Below are 20,075 nucleotides of genomic sequence, written 5' to 3' on the forward strand. Positions count from 1 at the left end.
ATGCAGATTTTTCAAGTCACATTTTCATCACAAAATAGAGGAAAAATCTGGGTGAAGAATGTGAATGTTTTATTTGTTTCCAAGATTTCATTATTTATAACAGGATGTAATTTATGACACAATAGATTGACACTATCATTAGCCTCAGCACTTGGGCTGCTATTCTGTTGGCTCCTGGTTGGCAGCTAAAGTGCTCATCTTGGCGAACCTTTGCAATTAAGTATCCTGGTTTTACCACTGAGACACAAATACATGTTTTTCAATGGAGGTGACAAATGGACTTAATTTGCCATCATTTTGTGCCTTTAACAAATTTCTGCCAGGATTCAATCTGATGTTTCTCACGTTTATGTTGTCTAAAGGACTGGACCGTTTTTAAAAAAAAAAGTTAAGGACATGAATGCTTGTTCCAAAGCTGACAGGTCACAGATTACATGTCTCTAAGTCATTACATACGACATGAAGTGAAAATTTTAAAGCCACGAATCTTCCTTGGGCATTTTTATTGAGAACTACTGATCATATTAAATGACAAAAGTGATATCGAGTAGAGATTTTGAAAGGATGCCTTGAAACACTAAACACGTCACATTTCCACAGAAAAAGTATTCAGTACATTTTAAAAATTTAGCATCTGTAAGTCCCTCAGAGGCTGAGGGCCCAACAAGTAATTAGTATAAAGCCATCTGGTGTTTTTAAACTTGAGACGTGAAACCTAATACAGACTAAAATATTGCCATGTGTGATCAAGTGTTCACTTTGTCAGAAGTACAAATTATATTTTACATTAGGAGCCTTTGAGTTTTAAGCCCCATTTTAATAAGGTATCAAGAAAACCCTGAAAAGGCAAAGCATGACATAGGCATTGAAGTTCAGACAAGACCTCTTTTTTTCACATCACGGTTTTGTTGTTATGCCATATCAATGGAATAAATGCCACCGTTTGGACCACGCAGAGATCAGCCATGAGTACAAAGCCTGGATGTGACTTTACTTTTATAAAGCCTGCTTTTATGGTAAAAATAACGTATTTTAAAAGATGGCACATAGCAGAGTTTGAGCGAATTAATGCCCTAAGCAAAGACCTCTGGGACAACTAAGCACCTTGCAGCCCATCACCTCTCACTATGGCCCCTTCATCTTTTTCTTCCCCTTTATTTGAGCAGAGGGTTTGTACGCTGGCCAGCCCTCTCCTTCCTATGGCCAAAGCCAACATGGGTGGCTGCCAGAGGCTGGGGGAAACGTGGCTGCCCAGCACCTTCCTGCGTGGTACAGCTGCTCTCCAAAACCCGGCATCCTCAACGCTGCGTGCTCAGCGCACGCCTAAAGCTACCCTTGAGATCACCTCCGCTCATCTCATGCCATTTCCTCCAACAGAAATGCATGATGAATCAAATCAACAATAATTACAGAGCAGAAAATGCTGTGGTAGAATTCCTTATCTTTACAACAACTGATAAGACGCTATAATAAGCATGCAAATCACAGGGGAAGTGTGTGTTACACACACAAGTAAAGCCCATTACATTACAGCCTGCTGGCTACCATTCAACAGTATCTTGGACTCTAAGAGTTCTGTTGCCATTCCTGTTTAAATAAAACAAATATTCAAGCTTTGTTTTAACTAGTTCATAGTTATGCTTTCAAGGGCTTCAACTGGATTTATCCTCTTGCTGCGCTGGTAGAAACCAAACTGTTTCTGCGCATATTCCTCTACAGGTTTTCATATATACCATGAAGAAAGAGTCAAGTCAGAGCCTCAGAGCCTCCCTAGATTGACATTTCCCAGGGAATGCATTCCCTTCACACTAATTAGTTAATTGATGGATAACTGAATTTGTATTAGCCTTACTCCAGGAATGGGAAAGTAACCAAAAGACCCAGGAAGTGTCTTGGTCTTGGAAATAAAGTGCTCATAAATACGATCCTGTTTTGCAACACCTAATGTTGTGAGTTGTCTGTATAGCCAACAGGCTCACCTGCCCGGGAGGCAAGTCTTTGCCTGCACAGTTTACTCATCTGACACTCCTCAAAAACAGCTAGAGCTACACCTTTGAGTGTAAATTTTTGCAGCTTTGAGACCAAGAAGTCGCATGCAGTCACATATGAAAGCATAACTTGACACTTTTAAGTTACTCTAAGGAAAACTTTAGAAAACTGAAGTCTATGACTAGCAAAAGACCACTGTGACACAGCTGGTCTGCGGCTAAGTCTTTTGGGAGGGGGTGGGGAAACAAAATACTGCAACAAGTCCCTTTCAGAGGGTAGAAATACCAGGATTTTGTCTCAGAAGAGAACAAGGGCGGTGGCTAGGTGCTCACCCTCACAGCTCTTCACAGCTCTACCTCCTCTCCTTACTTGCTTCAGTTTCTTACCCAGCTCTCCTCCACGCCATTCTCCTCTGCCAACCCCACCAGTTCAGATGACCTGCTTCCCATTCTCAGAGAAGCACAGTTGCTTTGCTCTGCCCTAAACCAGCTTCCAGGCCACCACCTAGACACACGGCATCATCGCCATGATGATCACTCCATGGATGGTACAGGACAGAGAATCCCAGAATCACACAATAATTTAGGTTGGAAGGGACCTCTAGATGTCCATCCCCCATGCAGAGCAGGGCCAGTGTAGTTCAGGGCCTTGTAAAAAAACTTGGCCAATTGGTCATCACTGAGAGAAGTAGAAAACCTATGAAGAAACACAGTGCTGGAACAGTGAGTTACAGATGGGTACCAGTAAATAGAAGCATTCAAAGATTCAGCTTGTTGCGATGGCTGCAGTAAACATGGAATTTATTGTCTACATACTTATCTGCATGAACTACATTGTTGTGGCTCCCAGAGCAGTCTTGGCCTTTTACCTTCTTTGTACTTTGTTTCAAACTAGACTTCGGTTTCTTTGGGTATAGGCTGTGCCTCCTTCTTTGCTCAGCACCAACCACTGAACCTTTTTGGTACCTGGTGGCATTAACACAGTACTACCACAAGGTTTTGGGCATATACGTATGGTCAAGAGTATATAGTCAAGCTGTGGTTCCCCACGTCTCCAAAGGCAGATTGTATTGGAAAGACCCAGCTGAAAGTATAGTAAAAATGTACGTTAGACTTTTGAATGCTTGTCTCTTCTTTCATGTTTCCCCTTCCATCAATTTGGGAAGGATGAAGTGACATTATTAAGAATTCAGACTGTCCACGTGTGTGACTCTCAACATCCTTGGGTTTTTTCCTCTTTTTATTCCTTATGCTGAAGCTTGTTTACCTCTATTCCCATGAATGTCATTGCTGACTTTATGACAGAGAATCCAAAAGGAGAATAAACAGAGGGATCAAACCATTGTACCAAAAGGTGATGCTTTCTCTATTTAGCAAGATAAGAGTAAATGAAGAGGCAAGAGGAGTGCACACCTTACTTGCAATAAGGTTTATCTTATTTTAGTGATCTTGAATGAGGCTTCCAGAATCATATTGATAGGAATGATAGATCCAGAGGCTCTGGATATCTGTCTATTAAGCATTAGATCAAATCTGTTGATTGATTCCACAGGTCTTCATATGATGAGGAAGAGAAAGAGCCAACAGCTGTTGCAGATATAGGTTATAACAGGACCTGAAGCCTGAATTTGAAATAGGAATGAAAAGCTCCATCTCCATTTCCCAGTCCCTGTTTTATTAGCTGCTTGATTTTTAAGACTCCTCCTATGTTGTATATGATTGCCATGCTATAGAATACAATTTGCACAGATGTTCAGCCTGGAAGTTAAGAGCAACACAGTATCTCAAAAAGGTTGACTAAGGTAAAGATGCAGTTTTAGTAAAAAAATAATTTGTGGTGTTGAAGATGGATAATAAACCTTTCCCACATTGGTCCATTAAAACTAAGAAGTAGCACTGCACAGGAACAAAATGCTGGAAGCAGTGCTTATGCATCTGTAACAAGTCCTTCCAGAAAGAGATATTACCAAAAAGTATTTCATATTTTTACTTCCCGGCAATAGAGAATGCAGAACCTAATGACTCTAATGCTGGGGTTTTCCTTCCAGCTCCATAGGATTGCATTATGGGGACACTGACTTCTTCCTTTATCGCTGAATGGAAAACAGAATAGCTTTTGCCAGCTCTCCAGAAGTAGTATGCCTGCAGCTGTGAAATGCATTTAACACATCTCTTAATTGCTATGTGAGCAAAAACTTGCTGGAATCTTCATATATGGGCGCACAGATAATAACAAAGTAAGATATGATGTAATGCATTGTAGCTTACATGCTTCAGGAAATTCTACAATTAATAAGGGAACACATTTATTTTTCCTGGAATGCAAAACATGTAAGCAACCAATCCTTTCTTTTGAGACTTGGCTCCACCTCCTCTTTCTCCTTCCCAGAGTATTACATCTGGTTTTGATGGTGTAAAGATGTGCCTTACACCACAACCTCAAGCTAAAGGCAAGTTGATATGAAAAAAGAGAGTAGATATGTCTCAATCTCCTCCAAATAAGGAGAAAAAAATTATTTTTATATTGTTCAATAAGAGAGAAACCTGACAGGAATTTTCTCAGTTAGGAATTTAATATGCTGAGATTTCAGATGCAACACTACAGTGTCCAAATAAGTTCCCACTTTACAACACCCACCTTATTGAAAACCAAACCTTGTTTACTTTTGATTCTATAGCCACAGAATCTTGTGCATCATCCACCCCTGGTACACTTCTTGCTGAAGTGTGTCTCTGTGTGTGTGTGTGTGTGTTTATACACACACATATGGTAACATCCTAGGTCAGATTACTTTCTTGTCTCTGCATTGTGCTTTCTTTCATGTGATTTAATAGGTGGAAACCAAGAGGCAAAATCTGTATCTATATTAGCAAAGCAGCACTGGATAGTATTTGTAAACCTCCAGGTCAAGTTAAAACACAGGATCAAATCTCTGGCTTGTGCTTGTGTAAAAGTCTATATTCAAAGAGGAATCAAAGACTTGTATTGATCTAGATAAGCATCTTACAGTGGTACGATTTGGCAATTGCATGTTATTCTATAAAAAGACAAGTTTCTTTTCCTTGTGATAATGATGAACATTTATGCCACTATGTACAGAACTCCCTTTATTTAGAAACAAAACATCACTGGCACTTCCACCTAATTTTTAAGCCAAACAAAGGAACTTTAAAAAAAGAAGCACCATTCCCTGTCTTGATACCAGGTACTTCACTACACACATATAGGTCAGTTACCTGTCCACGTAACTCTCAAGGCACCTGGGAAAGAAATGGTTTCCCCAAAACATGAAAAATGTCTAGGTTTTCTAATACTGGCCACACTGTCTCAAACTCTGCATGTTTCCCTACAAAGAGAAGCCATCCCTTGTCTGATAAGTGCACTTATATGTAAAAGGAAGCAGCAAAGTCGCTGGTGGGAGTGAGGTAGGGCAAAGCCTTGAGAGATCCTTGTACAGCCCCAGCAAATCTCCAGGGACTGCACTTACCGGCTGTTCCGGAGGACAGAAGAGGAAAGGGGAGGAAGGGCAAGGGAAGAGGTGGGAGGAAATCTCTTCTCCTAACAAGAAATTCCTTCCTGGGCTTAAGAAACCTTTGTCAGTGAAGATTTAATAAAATGGTATGAAAAGTTTCATTTTCTTCAGAAATTTCTCAGCCAGGGTAAGAGATTTGATGAGGCCCTTCTGTGAGATGTGAGATGAAGCCTCCAGGGTTGAAATTTTCTAAACACGCTGACACCCAGAAACCTTGTTGAAGAAATACTAAATTGTTGAAATATTTCAAAAGAATTACAATAGTTGTAAACAAACAAACAAAAGAAGCATCATCCACAATAACACTTTCAGAGCGTGCTTGGATTGAGGTACCTTTTTTAAAGTAACAGCAATGTTTGGTGCTGTGACTCTGCATGGAATGACCATTTCTCTTCCCACAGTCATGTGTATTATTTTAGGTATGTCACTGTGCATCTCCACAAATGGATTGCCTGTATCTGCAGGAGAAGAAAAAGGAAAAGGTTAATATCTGAAATCTTAAGACAGTGTGTGGAAATTGTAATGGTGCATACAGGCTTGAAAGAACAGACTAACCCTGTCCATGATGAAAACTAGACAAAGTCCTCCAATCAATCTTCTGTTTACTTTTATCTAAACAAGTTCAGCAAAATATTATTAAGTATTTGAAAATATATTTATCACTCAGTAGCAGTAGCAGTACTTTGGTATCTCCTTTAAAATCCAGGACAGTTGAAGCACATTTTTCCCATTACAGCATCATCTCTACTGCTGAGATATATGGTTTTTATTTCAGGGCATTTCTATTTTATTATCACCAGGAGAAGTAATTATATGGGAAGTGAGCTGAACTTCACTTATCAGGAAACCGCTGCACAGGACATGTTCCTGCTCTCTGTGAGGAAACTGATGGGGAAAACTCACGTTGACTTCACCAGGAGAAAGAATCTACTGTGATTATCCAGCCATATTTTCAACTCTGAGAATACGAACTAACGAGAGTTAATTATTCTCCTCCTTCCCACTATCACAATACCTATATGTCTCTTTTTTAAGTGACAAGGTAAATGAAAATGCCAGGAAAACATTAATTCCTTTTGACTCAATAACTAAAGCTTGACAGAGTAATTTACCGTCCCTTGAACAATCCCTGTAACAAAAGGTATTGTCATAAATAGCTTGCGCTGGGAACAGGGAACATTGCTGCTGCTATTGTTTGGGCCACTTAACAAAGAGGGGCGCAAGCCACAGGCTCTGGCTCCAAATCTTCTTTGCAGGTGTTCAGATCTGAAGGTTCGGTTTGACTCACATCGCAGATAGACTACCTCAAAATTCACATAAGGTTTGGGTTTTAACTCTTAAAAAAGTGGAACATTCAGATCTTAGTTCTGTCCTTATCTACAGCTCCAATGTGTTTTCAGGCAAATCCTATTATTTTCAATCAGTCAAAAACCTTACAAAAAACAATGGAAATCTTTCTTGGATAAGAAATGAGTAAAGCTAGCAAGAACTGACCCTTTATAAAACCTCAAATTGTAATACTTTATTCAAGTGTTCTGGTCCCAGACTTCTGCATGTTGACCTATGTTCACTCAAGTAGTTCTTCATATACACTACTTTTGCTTCTCTTTCAAAAGTATGATCTGCACTTCCCAGTGTCATAAAGCTGTTGTGCCCTTAGGATCTCCTTTTCTTATTGTATGAAATAATATTTTTGTTTGAGATATCAAACAGGAAGAGAAGCAAAGTCTACTCTAATTTATACTGGGGAGAATCCTAAGGTAGAGGATCTCAAGTGTACCCCAGGATACAGAAAAAGTTTTCCTAAAGGGGTTTAATGAAACTGTTACACAAACTTTCTGAAATGAAAGCCACAATGCTTTATTTAATAATAGGTGTTAAATGTCCACTGAAATCGCAAAAGGAACTTATGAGTAATAGGGGATGCGTATGTAATAAAAAATACCGTAAGGACTTGTTAGGTTGACATTTCCTCTGCCGTATGATTCAAGGAAAGACCAAGAATGAACCTGTTTGTAGCATGGTGAAAAGAACCTTTTTTGTTTCAGGGGCTGCAGCCACAGAAGAGGCCACCTGCCCCTTAACATCACCAGACAAACGGATTTACTACTCCCCAAAGACTCGTCCGTCTTTGTCACAAAATTAAGAGCTCCTGCCCAAAACCAGCAAGCTTTGCAAAGTAGTTTCCTGTATCATAATCTCCAGATCATTACAAGCGTGAGGAAGAGCTGTTCTGGGGACTACCGGTGCCGTCTGCAGACACAGTGTCACCACTGACTGATGCCAATATCGAGGCAGTGGGGGCTGTGCGGCTCAGACCTCGCAGAATTCCTGCCCGTCCGAAGGCAGGGACAGGAAACAAGCACAAAGCACCACGATTGGCTTTTTTTTCCTCCTTCTTCAATGAAAATGCACATTCGAGCCTGGAGAAGTCAATGAAGCGCTCTGTAAAAGTCAACTAAACGCCCTGGCGGCTCTCAGTAGGCTTTAAAGCTCAGTCACAGCCTTTCTTGGTACAATCCCTGCAGTGGTACGCCAAGGCGTCTCCGTGCCCCTGTTATTCGCGTGCAGAGCTCCCATTGACATCACCGGGGACTTCCGTCGTGGGCCGGAGGGCAATTGATGGCCCCAAGTGCTCCAAATGTCTTCCTGCTTTTGATTAAAAGAAATACGCATCATGTTTCCTAGCACAGTTTTGTTTTCATAATGAGTGTGGAGGCTTTTCCTGATTCCCTTTGATTTTATTCTCCTTCCGTCTTAATGGCCATAAGGGGATACTCTCGGTGCCTCAGGACCAGAATCTGGTGCAGACTCTACCAGCCTGGATCAGGCAAAGCCGAACCCACAGCAGAACCAGGGCAGGTTATGCCACGTTGGCAGAGTATGCCAACAATGTGGAAACCTTCTGTCCCCCAAATAATAGCACTCTTGCTTCTTTTTTTTCCCTCTTTCCCTCCCGTCACAGTCCTAGGTATTGCCAGTGGCTCCTGCTACATTTCCTCCCAATTCCTTCCTGAGGGGAGGTAAATGCCATCCTTCCCTGAACGGCTGGCTGGCAGCGCATCTGGGATGACCTAACCTCCTGCCAGCAGTCTTCTGGGCCAGCTTCACTCGCTTTTATGTTCAGAAACCTCTAGACATAAAAGGAACATCATGGATTGACCTATCTTGAAGACCACATCCAAGTTACACATTCAGCTCCATCAGGATTTGGAATGGAAGATCTAAGAGGGTTGACCTTTTTTTAAAAAAAAATTTTGGTTGGTTGGTTGGTTTTGGTTTTGCTTTTTTTTTTTGTTTCAGAGCTGCCTGCAAGGGTAGCAAAATGAAAGATGGACAGCCAGAATATTTGCATATGCTAAAGGTTACTTAAAAGTCAGTTTAGTGTATTTTTAAATTGTGCCTGGAATTAATGACTGTGTGCTGGTTTGACTGTGTTCCTTACAATATCTCTCAGTTACAATCAATGTGAAACCACAAAGAGCATTCATGAAATCACAAAATCCATGAAGGTCACTTGCTATATTGTTAAAGAACATAAATAGCAGCTTTTTATTAAGCTGGTTGGCAGCCAGATACAAACTTGATAGGAGGCTTAACACAAGCAATATTATGTCTGGTATCAGTAACCTGTCTAGACTATTTATGGGGTTTGCACAAACAACTAAATTAGCCAACACTGAAATGGCAAAATCAGAAAAGGTGGAGAGGTTCTTTATTTCCACAAGCTTCAGCTACTGTTCTTGGGTTTGGTTTGTTTTTAATAATCTGAGCTATGTGAGTCAGAGTACTTACACATACATTTGCAAGAAGAAAAGTCTCTGCAGGAAAATCTGAGCTCCTTGAAATCTCTGAAAGTTTGTCTTCTGAAGTTCTTCCAAAATACCTACTTACACTTGGCTCATCATTAAGATTTTTTTCAGGCTAAAAGAGCCAAAACAGTTTCCTCACATTCACATAACACTCTTTCCCTCATGCACGTGAAGAGGACCAAAGTCTTCACTAAAGTACAGACAAGCAAACTTCATTAAAGTTAATCGGCAAATTGCCAAATTCCCCTTTCCATTGTAGGGATTCACCCTAACTAACTTTATTTATCCCAGCTAAATTAGTAGGGCTGTTTAGAAGTAATTTGAGGAGAACCTTGCGCACCAAGAGTGGCTCTCATCCCACTTACACATCTAAAATATAGACATTTCTCACCAAGCTACGTGGCCAAACTGTTAGCGTTGTCACCGGGGAAAACCATGGGACTCATCTGACCTGTTTTAGACATCCGTTTTACAGTGAGATTAATCATGCCTTTGGCAACACACCTATTCAACCTGCTCACATATAGGCTTCTATGTTCCCTAAAAAAAAAAATCCCATTTTGTATGTCTGGAAACACACCACCTATCTGCAAGAAGGGCTTTTCCACTCTTGCCTCTTAGCCTGTAAAATAATACTCTTCAAATTCAAATGATTTCTAAACCTCGAAGGAAGGCTTGAGATATAAATTAATAATCACAGAAGTCCAGGAAAAAAAAATAAAAAGAAAAAGGCGTGGAATACTTTATATCTGGAGCACATTCAGCCACAAAGCATTGCTAGCATAATTGTACAGTGATTTTTAGGTGCGTTGGTTTGTTTTCCTTTGGGGCTAGTTATACTATGCTATCATCAATGTAGGTCCATAACACACATAAAAAACACAGTTAAAACTCTTAAGGAAAAACTTTCTTACCCACATAAGCCAGGAAATCCACCCTAGAGCAATTACTATGTCCAGAAAGCAATGTCTAGAAATGTTACTGGGCATTAGGAACACTTTTTCAGATGTATCCCTCCCTCGTGATGGTTCATCTTGGAAATGTTATTTCTGTTTCAGTAGGAGCTATAAACTTTGGTGAGGAAGAAGGACCTCGGAGGGCTTAGTGCATGGCCTTTGATGCTGCCAAGACATCCACACGTGCTCTGCTCAACACCGTGTACTATGATGTGAAGTCCATATACACGCAATGACAAAAGCATGGCAGTTATAGGTGATTGACGTCAGCAAGTCCTAGAGGGCTCTGTTTTGTAACAGGAACCTCATTAGACACTAAAAATGTGTCCGCATACTTGATACAGCTGTAGGATATTTTAATTTCAACTAGTTTCCTTTTCGTAACAGGAGCACTATCATATTTTTGACTCTGACAGTGTAAGCCAAAACCGTACCGCTCATATGCTAAAACTGTGCCAAAAGCAGACAGAAAAAAGGCACAGGGGAGGAAGAGTTTCCCAGGCCTCAGCAGGTTCTTCTGTCAGTACATTATTTCTGAATAAGAAGAAGAAAAAGGAAAAAGAAGAAGAAAATCTCCCTTTCTGTTGGCTTTCAGGGTGTTTTGTCTTACTGCTTTTTTCACCTGTTGAATTATTTTGATTTTGATGCTTCTGATCTTAAGAGACTCTTTAGGGGAACTCTTGATACCCTTCCTGTTCTGCAACACAGTACCTTTAGGGTTACAGGAGTCAATCCATTCAAGCTAAATCTCAAATCCCTGTCAGTTCTGGGGCTGGATCCAGCTATCTGTCAACAAGTGGACCTCCCAAGGAGATGCCAGACGGTCAGCACTTGCAGAATACAACTCTAGAGTTCGAAAAGGCACTCAAAACCCCAGATGTTTTGGCACTTTGAAGGCTTACATTTTGAACCATTCACTAATGCTAAAGCCCTTCATTTTGGACTGTCCAACATGAGACACATCTCAAGCCAAATATCCAAAATTAGTGGACATGTTTGACATTCCAGGCATTGGTGAGTACAAGTACTTTCAGGACTTGTACCTCTAATTACCCAGCTCTGATTTGTGTCACCTGACTTAAATCATCTCAAAGCAAGACATCTATTCTAAGCTTGTTCTCCAGATGCCTTGTAAAGTCAGTGATGAGAAATACGTACCAGAAGGTCCTTTCTTCTCTCTGTTAAGCACAGAAAGAGAATAGACAACTCACTCAGCCTAGAGGTCTGATTTTAAAATGGAATATTTTGAACGGTGCTTGATTGAAGTACCAGTACATGTCTCATTTTGCAAGGAAAAGTGTGCGGTCAGAAGGCATGGGCAGCAGGAGTGTGAGGAGAGACAAGGAGAGGGAGAACATTCATTAAGAAATGGGCTAATACCCTAGTACAACTTCACTTAGAGAAGAATTCTCTGTTGCAGCAGAATTAAGATATTAGTCTTGTATATTAATAGCTGAAAGCTGTCTTCATCACAGGAAGTAGCAACACTTCAACTTGATTCAAAGTTTGTTTAAATTCTTGCAAAAATCTAACCTTGATATATCAATGTAATTGAACCTATATGCTTTTCCTCTGTCACACCATGGGAACGATTGATCAAAGGCAAGAGATGATGAGAGAATGAAGAGAACTGCACATTTTTGAAGAAAGCAAATGAACTCCAGCAACTCGAAAAGAGTGTCCTGGAGATACCAGGCAGGCAGAAATAAAAGCCTTTAGCACTGTCCCCAGGGAAATCTACAGAGGTTTCAAAACAGCCTGCTGATAATTTGGTGTTTCTTGAATGTCTTTATTCCATAATTATCTCTTTTCAAGCAGAAAATTCCCCATGCCTCACTCCAACATATGCAGTGAGTGTTCATTACAAATCTTTCCATTTTAACTACCACTAAACGCTGCAGTTGTGTAACAAAACAAAGATCTGAGCAGTTTTGGGTCCGAGATAGCGGGGAAATTGGCAAAGAGGCTTTGCTTCATTTCAGATTTTTTCCCATGCCTTGTGGTGGAAGTCAGGCCATCAGTTTTCTTAGAGCAAAGTCCAAGGCTCTTAAGAGAATTCATTTCCCTCACTTGATGTCTCAATTCCTGAGCTGTGTGTGGTCAAGAGCTGCTGCAGCACATACTGCGCGCTCACTCCCCCGTGCAATCCAGTAGTGACCTCTCCAGCTGAAAGAAGGGTGGTGTCAGGACTAGCTCCCGCAAGAGAAGTCACCAGCCTGCCCGTTCTCGATCACCCAAACACAGGGCTTCTTCAGAAACGTTTCAAGTCATCCTGGGGCACTGGGACTTGCATTCTCCCTCTCATCGTCCTGCGTCTCGGGTTTGTCTATAGAAGCTCATCTTCTGCCATAGCATACGCTCCTTACTGACCCAAAGGACTTACTGGGTTTATTGTGGTTTTTTTTTTTTTTAAATCCAGTTCATATTCAGTATCACTCTAATTACGGAAATGAATAACATTTTTAAAACAATAAGTGATGACTTCCTGTACAAACAATATCAACTTTCCTGATTCGGATTCTGTGTTTGTAAATAGCAACTATTTGTTCTCATCTGCAGCATGCTAAGACATGGGAAACAGGCACCTCGGTGATCCACATGGAGCTAATATGGGAAATGGACTGACACAACGTCCTGCCACAGGAAACAATACAAAACTAGGAGGGACCCAAATTTTACAAATGTTTATTTCCTAAGCACCCACAAATTCATTTAAAATAAAACTAAACTCAAGAAAGGTAGTCTTCACAGAGGATTTTGTCACTCCCATCTCACCTCCACTTGCGCCAGATAATTGAATTTCGTGCATGTTCACAGGAACAATGACTTCCATTAAGAGATTCCTTAAGTATTTCCTTTCCAAATGCTAACACTACGCTGATCAGAAAGGGTGAGTTTGGGTACTCGGTATCTTGTATTTTTTCAACTTACTCAACAATTCTTCCTGAAATTGTAAATTTTTGGAGGACTAGTATACCTTTCCCCACCTTAGGACAGAGTGACACTTTCAACAGGCATTAAATGAGCAGTTACCTTGCAGCCTCCCTCGTTATCAGGGGTTTGCCCTAACTCTCATACGTGCTTAGTAGGACACAATCAACACTTAAGTGTTAAGAAATTGGTTTTCAAGCAAAAGGATTGTCAAATTCAGAAAATTAACATACCAAAGAGGTCTAAGCTTAATACACGTTTGTCCCTTAAACATTTTACTGGTTTTTAGCAACTAAGGTAGGAGGAGAAACGTAATCTAATCCTATATTCAACAGTGACATCATCATTTAATGACTGAATGTCCTTGAAAAATCAACAAAAATAAGACACCCAGGCGGTCTTACTTAACTGATTGGGGGAGGGGGGGGCGCTGTCCAAAAAAACCTATTTCTCCAATGATATGTTTCTCTTCCATCACCATACAAATCAGGCAGATAACCTTGGTTCACATACATCTAATTGAGGACCTTTTTCAGATGTAAGCAAGCTACATACAATTTGGGAAGCAGTCAAGAGTTAGAAAGACTGGTTGTGTCTTCCATTTGTAAAAATTCAGGATCCAGAAAAATTAACACTTCATACAGGAAAGGGATCGAGAGAATGTAAAGGAATCTCTTATATCGTAAAGTGGGTTTAGCAGAGAGGTTCTCAGGCAGAGACACAACCATCCTTGCTCTTCTCATGTGGTGAATGGAGAGGATTGTGGGTAGATCTCAGATAGAGATGACATCCAAGGTGGGAGGTTCAAGAAGGTCCCATGATGGGAAACTTGCAAAAGTCATCCAAGAAAAGTGTAAGTTTTCCCAGGCAGCGGGAAATGTTGGTCACTAAATGAATAACCTACTTTGGTTATGCTTCCATGGATGCATCTGTAGTTGGCTATTCAGTGAATTATATGGAAATAGTTGGGTGAGAAAAACACTGCGGTATATTTCAGATGAAGGAAAACAGGACGAACAGCATGAATTATTCAATAATTCTCAATAAAGCAACACACAATAATCGGGGGAGCTATCTTATTTCCTATCACTGTAGTGAGAGGTCCACTTCATTCTGCTTTTTCACAGCACCAGTCCCACTCTTTGTGTCACAAAATGAAAACAAAGGCTAATTCACTCTGATGTGAACTCATTAGAAGCAGCAGACACATAATTTGGAGAACTTCCAGTTGCACATTCTCTGTAATATGGGCTTTCAAAATCTGTGAATCCTGATATCTTGCAGTAATCTATTAATTTTATTCTGTAAAAAATCAAGAAAAACTAAAATATAAAATTAAACCAGATGCCTAACATGTTTATAATTTTTTGTTTTATTATTGTGTCTATTGCATTCAACTGTTCTGAGAAGCATCTGATTAATATCCTGGAAGAAAACAGGATCAGAAAGCAATTTCTGTTATAGCCTAACTGACCTAATTCCAGCATTTCCCATACATTACATGATACTTGTTTGCTGAACACAATTCTGTGTTTAGTTTGATTCCATTTATTCTAGATTTTTACAATCTGTGTAACGTGGACTACAGAGTACATTTTGGAATGTGACTTAATAAGCAAATATTAATTTTCAGCAGCATGAGATAATTCAGTGATCTGGATAGACAGCTTTGGCATCCTTCAGCTGCCTAGAAATCTAGAATCTTACACAGACAGGTTAAAGTGGACGTCGTACCAGTTATATGATTTTCATCAGTCATCATCTGATTCTGTAAGGTATGATTTCTCTGATACCCATTTCACAGATTCACTTCTAGTCTACTTCCATGTGGAGTTCTATTTACTCCAGTAAACTGGTTGGATTGGGTCTTTGTTTTTCTTCATTTTTCTTCCTAACAGATAAAACTCTAGCATCTGTATTTGCAAGCTCTGAGAAAGCAGATTTTATACATTAATTGGTAAATTATCATGACATTTTGCAAGGCTGAAAATATCATTCAAAACCCTGAACTGCCTTATTTGTCCATTTTGCTGTATTGAAGTGCAAGTACCAAGAAGTGTTAAAAAACGTAATCTTACCGTTAATAAATACATAGACTGTAGATTCCTTCTTCTTTTTCGCTGGACTTGTTGGGTATTTGCAGCTATAGTTTCCAGTGTCACTTGCTTGAGTTCTGCTCAAGGTCAGACTGCTGCAGGACTGCTTCCCATTCCTTCCACAGGCATATTTAATTACTTTCAGCCTTTTGCTATCCTTACTTAGAGTTTCAGGCAAAGACCATGAATGAACCATTTCCCCCCTGCAAATACAGATAAGGAAGCAGAAACAATTATGTTGGGCTGCAATTATATAGCTCCAGTTCCCAAGCTTTCTTTTTATTATATCAGGCTATTTCTGGGGTTCTCTTTTATCTTGTTTTCCAAAAACAACAAGAGAAACAACAAAGAACTATTTAACAATTGCCATTGAAATTCATTCCCCACCTTTCCCCACAACATAAGGTTTCATTTTTTTCTAATTTCAGTTACAAAAAAAGAAAGTGTCAGGTGTATGAACTCCCAGCCAAATTATCAGAATCCAACTCAGCTGGTTACCTGCAGGTGAGATTTAAAGTCTGGCCTGCTTGAACAACGTGCTGTGTGCCATTTATACTCAGCTCAGGAACTTTTAATTTTGATCCTGAACTAGGTCCTAGAAAAACAAAGAAAAAAAAAAAACATTAACAATGACAAATCATCCTGTTCCCAGTCCACTCACATTTATGATGTTATACTGGAAGGGGAAAGCAAAGAAAATGGGTTGCCCCTCCCCACCCATACATGCTCTCTTCCTCTGAGCAAAATCCCGCTGTCCTGACTCAGGACTCACATAATCTTCCATGAGAATTACTCAGGAAAGAAAGTAGAAAGCAAGCTATGCAAGTTTCGGTCAAACACTTTGCTCTCAAATTGTTCACTGAGCATACCACGAAGAAAGTTCAGGACCTTGCGGCTACACATCTAACCAAGGAAGCGTGCCCTCAAGCACCACTGGCTGCATTTCCTTAGGAAACACCACCATGGCAGCCCCTTCAATGGGAAGGGCAAAAGTCAGCCTCTTCCACGGCAAGAGCCACGTATTGACCTCTAAGATACCGAACTCTCACTCAAACAACTTGCTGCAAAGCTGGAACTGCTCTGGAAGGAGTGAAAGGGGATTAAGGATCTTCCCTTCCTGACTGGAGGTCACAGCACTGTTACCTACGGTCCCTCACCAGCTGCAGGCTTCCTTCCAGTGAAGTGGTGTCAAAAGGTAACTGGACAGCTCTACAATAAATTTTGAGAACAAGATCAAGGCACCTCTAGACCAGATTTGCTGCTTTTTGAGAAGTCATGGCCAGACCATTCTGGTATGGGTGAAACCCAGGGTATCAGTATAACACGAGGTGGCTTAGGACACTTGAAAAGATCCAGGCAGGCTTCTCACAGGCCATGTGAAGGCAATTTTTAGGAATACCATGAAAAAAACGCATGGTCAGAAGAGTAGAGGAACACCAGACCTTCCCTCTCATCAAGCCAGCAAGTGCTCGAAAGGCAAAATGTTTTATCTTTGCCCCACAATAGCTATTGCCACAAAAGCTTTCATGGCAAGCAGACAGAAACTCATGCCTTAGGGAAGAAACAGTCTTCGATCCATCCCATTGCCCTCACACTGACAGCGAAGTGTTCCAGAAGCTAGGAACATAACAAGAAAATATTTCGAAACAATTAAAGTTGAAAACCAGTTTAAGTCTGAATCTGGACCCTAGTGCAATGTGTGAAGATTTCAGTGTTGGGAGAGAGGAGCAGAGAGTAGCTCAGATCACTTTACTCCAAGAGAAAGTATTTGTCAACATATGAGGGAAGCAGCATCATGTAAACAAGGGTAATGCAGATTTTCCACTAGAACTCAGTCAAATACAGTTTCAGTTTAGCTATTTTAAGCTTTCCAGGAGGTCCCTGCCACAGCCAAATATGAACAGCTGTCTGCACCAAACATAGTAGAAATACGTGAACCTTATTTGGCTGCTACGGATCACCCACTGGAAAGGCCTCCCTCTTTTGTTGACTATAGAAGGAACTTTTGGACACCAACTCCGGCTGAGATTGGCAACTAAATTTCAACTGTATAAACCCTCCAAAGTCAATGGCTGCTCCAAATTCAGCAGCTTTCACCCAGCAGCAGATGTAGCCTCAGATTAGAGGTTGAATATCAAAACTTTGTTCTGTGATGTGAACTTGAACTCCTTCAGTCCGAGAAAGGCCTAGAAGCCAAGTCTCCGCTTGTGGAAAGAGATGCTAAAAGTACAAGGGTTTTGTACAAAAGGTAAAGAGGCACTGCCCTCATCTGCTGGTTTTTGAGTTGGTTTTTTTTGAAGAGCCGGCTGTGCTCCATTTGTATTTCCTACTGATTCCCTGTAACATTGGTAGAGACAAGAGGTCTAAATCACCATCTGGGACTACCTAGTACAATCCATAAAAAGAAGCAAATAGCTGATTAGGTCGGCAAAACTGTTTGCTAGAGGTCTTCAGAGACCTGTTCTCTTCCTTAGCAATACAGGAAATGTACGCTGTGGGGGTTAACTAACTTTTAACTAATCTTTGGCATCTAGGTTAGTTACATTTATCTGCATTTTTCTTTTTAGCCCTGTATATCTTATTTAAGCTGTGGCTCCAGTAGTTTTCCTGTATATACTATCATCCATCCCTATTCAAAACAAGATTTAAAGGGTACGCTTAAACATAGACGTAAACTAAATTATAGCTCACTTGAACAGGCTTCAAGCAAGGGCGTAAGAAGTTTTCAGAATAAAGAGGTCCTCTGAACTGCACCACAAATATTACTAGAAATTTGAATGGTGATACCATACAAATACACAGACTTCCTCTGCAATTTGTCTAGACAATCATACTTCTAACGAGAAATGAATATATGCTGCCCGCTGTTAAGAGGGGAGAAAAAAAGATGCAGGAAATCTTTGAAGAAGCAATTTGTTATGTGATGTATTGCAAACATACATTTTTCTCACCCACCATTTACGGATCTCATCTCTGAAACACTGAGTCTCCCAAAGAGTGCACGTGATTTTATGGGATAGTCTCCCATAGATGCTTACAGTCTCTGAGTCTACTCATTTGCCGTTCTGAAATAATGACCCTGAGGCTAAACGCTGAGAAATTGAGATAAGACTTTACAAGAGCTTAGGCAGCTTCTTGAAGAGCAACACAAGCACTTTGGTTGAGAGGGTTTGCCAATGTCCTCCAACTAAACAATCTGACAGTTTCATGAAACTACCATGTTCCTGCATTTCATTCATATTCCTCTTGTCATCCCAGAATTAGAGGCTCAGATGCTCTCCCAAGAAGGCAGCGTTTATATCCAGCTTTATGAACCTTCTTCCTTACTTCAGGGGGGAACCTGGCCTCAAGCTTCCCTGAACTGTTCCCTATTTCAGGCTCCAGAAAAGCTGAAAGCGTGCAACTATGTTTACAAACAGTTCAATATGTATGAAAAAAACATCAGTAATGGTCTGCCAGAAGAACCCATCGGGATCAAAGCCCAGCTGTTAGAGTTGCAACACTCAACCCAGTTGCTAGAGAGCAACATGTAGGTTGCTTCCAGCATAAAACTGATGGAAAGGTGGAAAATCCATGTGAGTGACAGGCACTGAGAGCAAGGCAGGAGAGCAAGTCTACGGTGCCCGGTCATGACTGGGGTGCTGAGTGTTTGGGTTTGCTCAGCACCGGCACCGGCACCCTGCCCAGGAGCAAAGCCAGCCATGCAGCACCATGCCTCATGCTGAGACCAGCCCTGGGAATGTGGGCTGCTGTTGTTTTCAGAGTCTGCCAGAGGTGAAGGGCAAGAAACCATTATAAATATTACAAACTTTTCTCTTGACAACTCTACAGTGATGTAAGCAAAGACATCCCCATGAAAATCTCAAGATCCATCTTAAATTAAGCATACAAACCAAGACAGCCTGGAAGTCCGTAAGTCAGAAGGTCTGCCTCAGAGTTATTAAAATCAAATGAAAAAAAAACAACCCAGATCTTTTCATCCCATCCTGCAGGCAAAAAAGAAACCCAGATATACTGGATACATATTCAAGCTTTTGCCCTTTTACACATATTACGTATATCTAAAAGATACCGCAGTATTTGCAAATATTGTGGGTGGGATCTTAAGGAGTGCTTAGTGTTTGTCTAACTTTGCTCCCATTGATAAAAGCCAGAGTTTCATAATTGATTTCAAGTACATTTTAGACACTTAAGTCCAGTAGTTAATCATATTAATATTCAAGACCTAACATCAATGTGTTTGGCATGATGTATCAGATTTGTTATATATTCATTTATTTTGTTTTTCACTGACAAAAAGCTGAAGTAAAAGACCTTATTTCAAGCCAATATTGATGCTTTTACAAGTATGCGAGACAACGCTTTTACCAGCAAGATGCTAAGTCTTGAAGAAAAATAGCTTTATTTGACATCCTATCCATTCATGGGTCATTAGCTTCCTTACGTTTTTAAATGCTTCAAAACTGATGCAGAGTACAAATGCGATAGAGTTTGACATGTTTACCGGGAAAGAAAAAGGAAGGAGAATAGCAGGGAAATTCCTACTGTCAATATTTAGAAGCGGATTATGCCTTCTATGTACCTTCTCTGGGCATTTTACTTGACACTGTCTTTTCTGAAGGGTCATGGCTCAACAGGACACGTTCACTTATCATTGTGCCTGTCACTAAGCGACCATCAGCAGCCTACCCTCACACTGACCTACATTGGGGGGTGCAACTTCTTTTCATGTGACAACAAGAGAACTAATTAATCCTGA

At 40.5% G+C, this 20,075-nt stretch overlaps 1 protein-coding gene across 2 annotated transcripts in view; it reads right to left on the reverse strand.

The window, feature by feature from the left end:
- The window catches only part of FLT1 (fms related receptor tyrosine kinase 1), a 116,462-nt gene that overhangs the window by 84,734 nt on the left and 11,653 nt on the right, over positions 1–20,075 (reverse strand). For both annotated transcript variants that reach the window (XM_052812268.1, XM_052812270.1), the window contains exons 2-4: positions 15,815–15,911; positions 15,299–15,519; positions 5,855–5,979 (exon numbers count right to left, since the gene is read on the reverse strand). In XM_052812268.1, the coding sequence (XP_052668228.1) occupies positions 5,855–5,979; positions 15,299–15,519; positions 15,815–15,911 (443 nt within the window). The remainder of the gene's footprint in view (positions 1–5,854; positions 5,980–15,298; positions 15,520–15,814; positions 15,912–20,075) is intronic.

Source organism: Harpia harpyja, chromosome 17 (assembly GCF_026419915.1).
Source record: "Harpia harpyja isolate bHarHar1 chromosome 17, bHarHar1 primary haplotype, whole genome shotgun sequence".
Lineage (NCBI taxonomy): Eukaryota > Metazoa > Chordata > Aves > Accipitriformes > Accipitridae > Harpia > Harpia harpyja.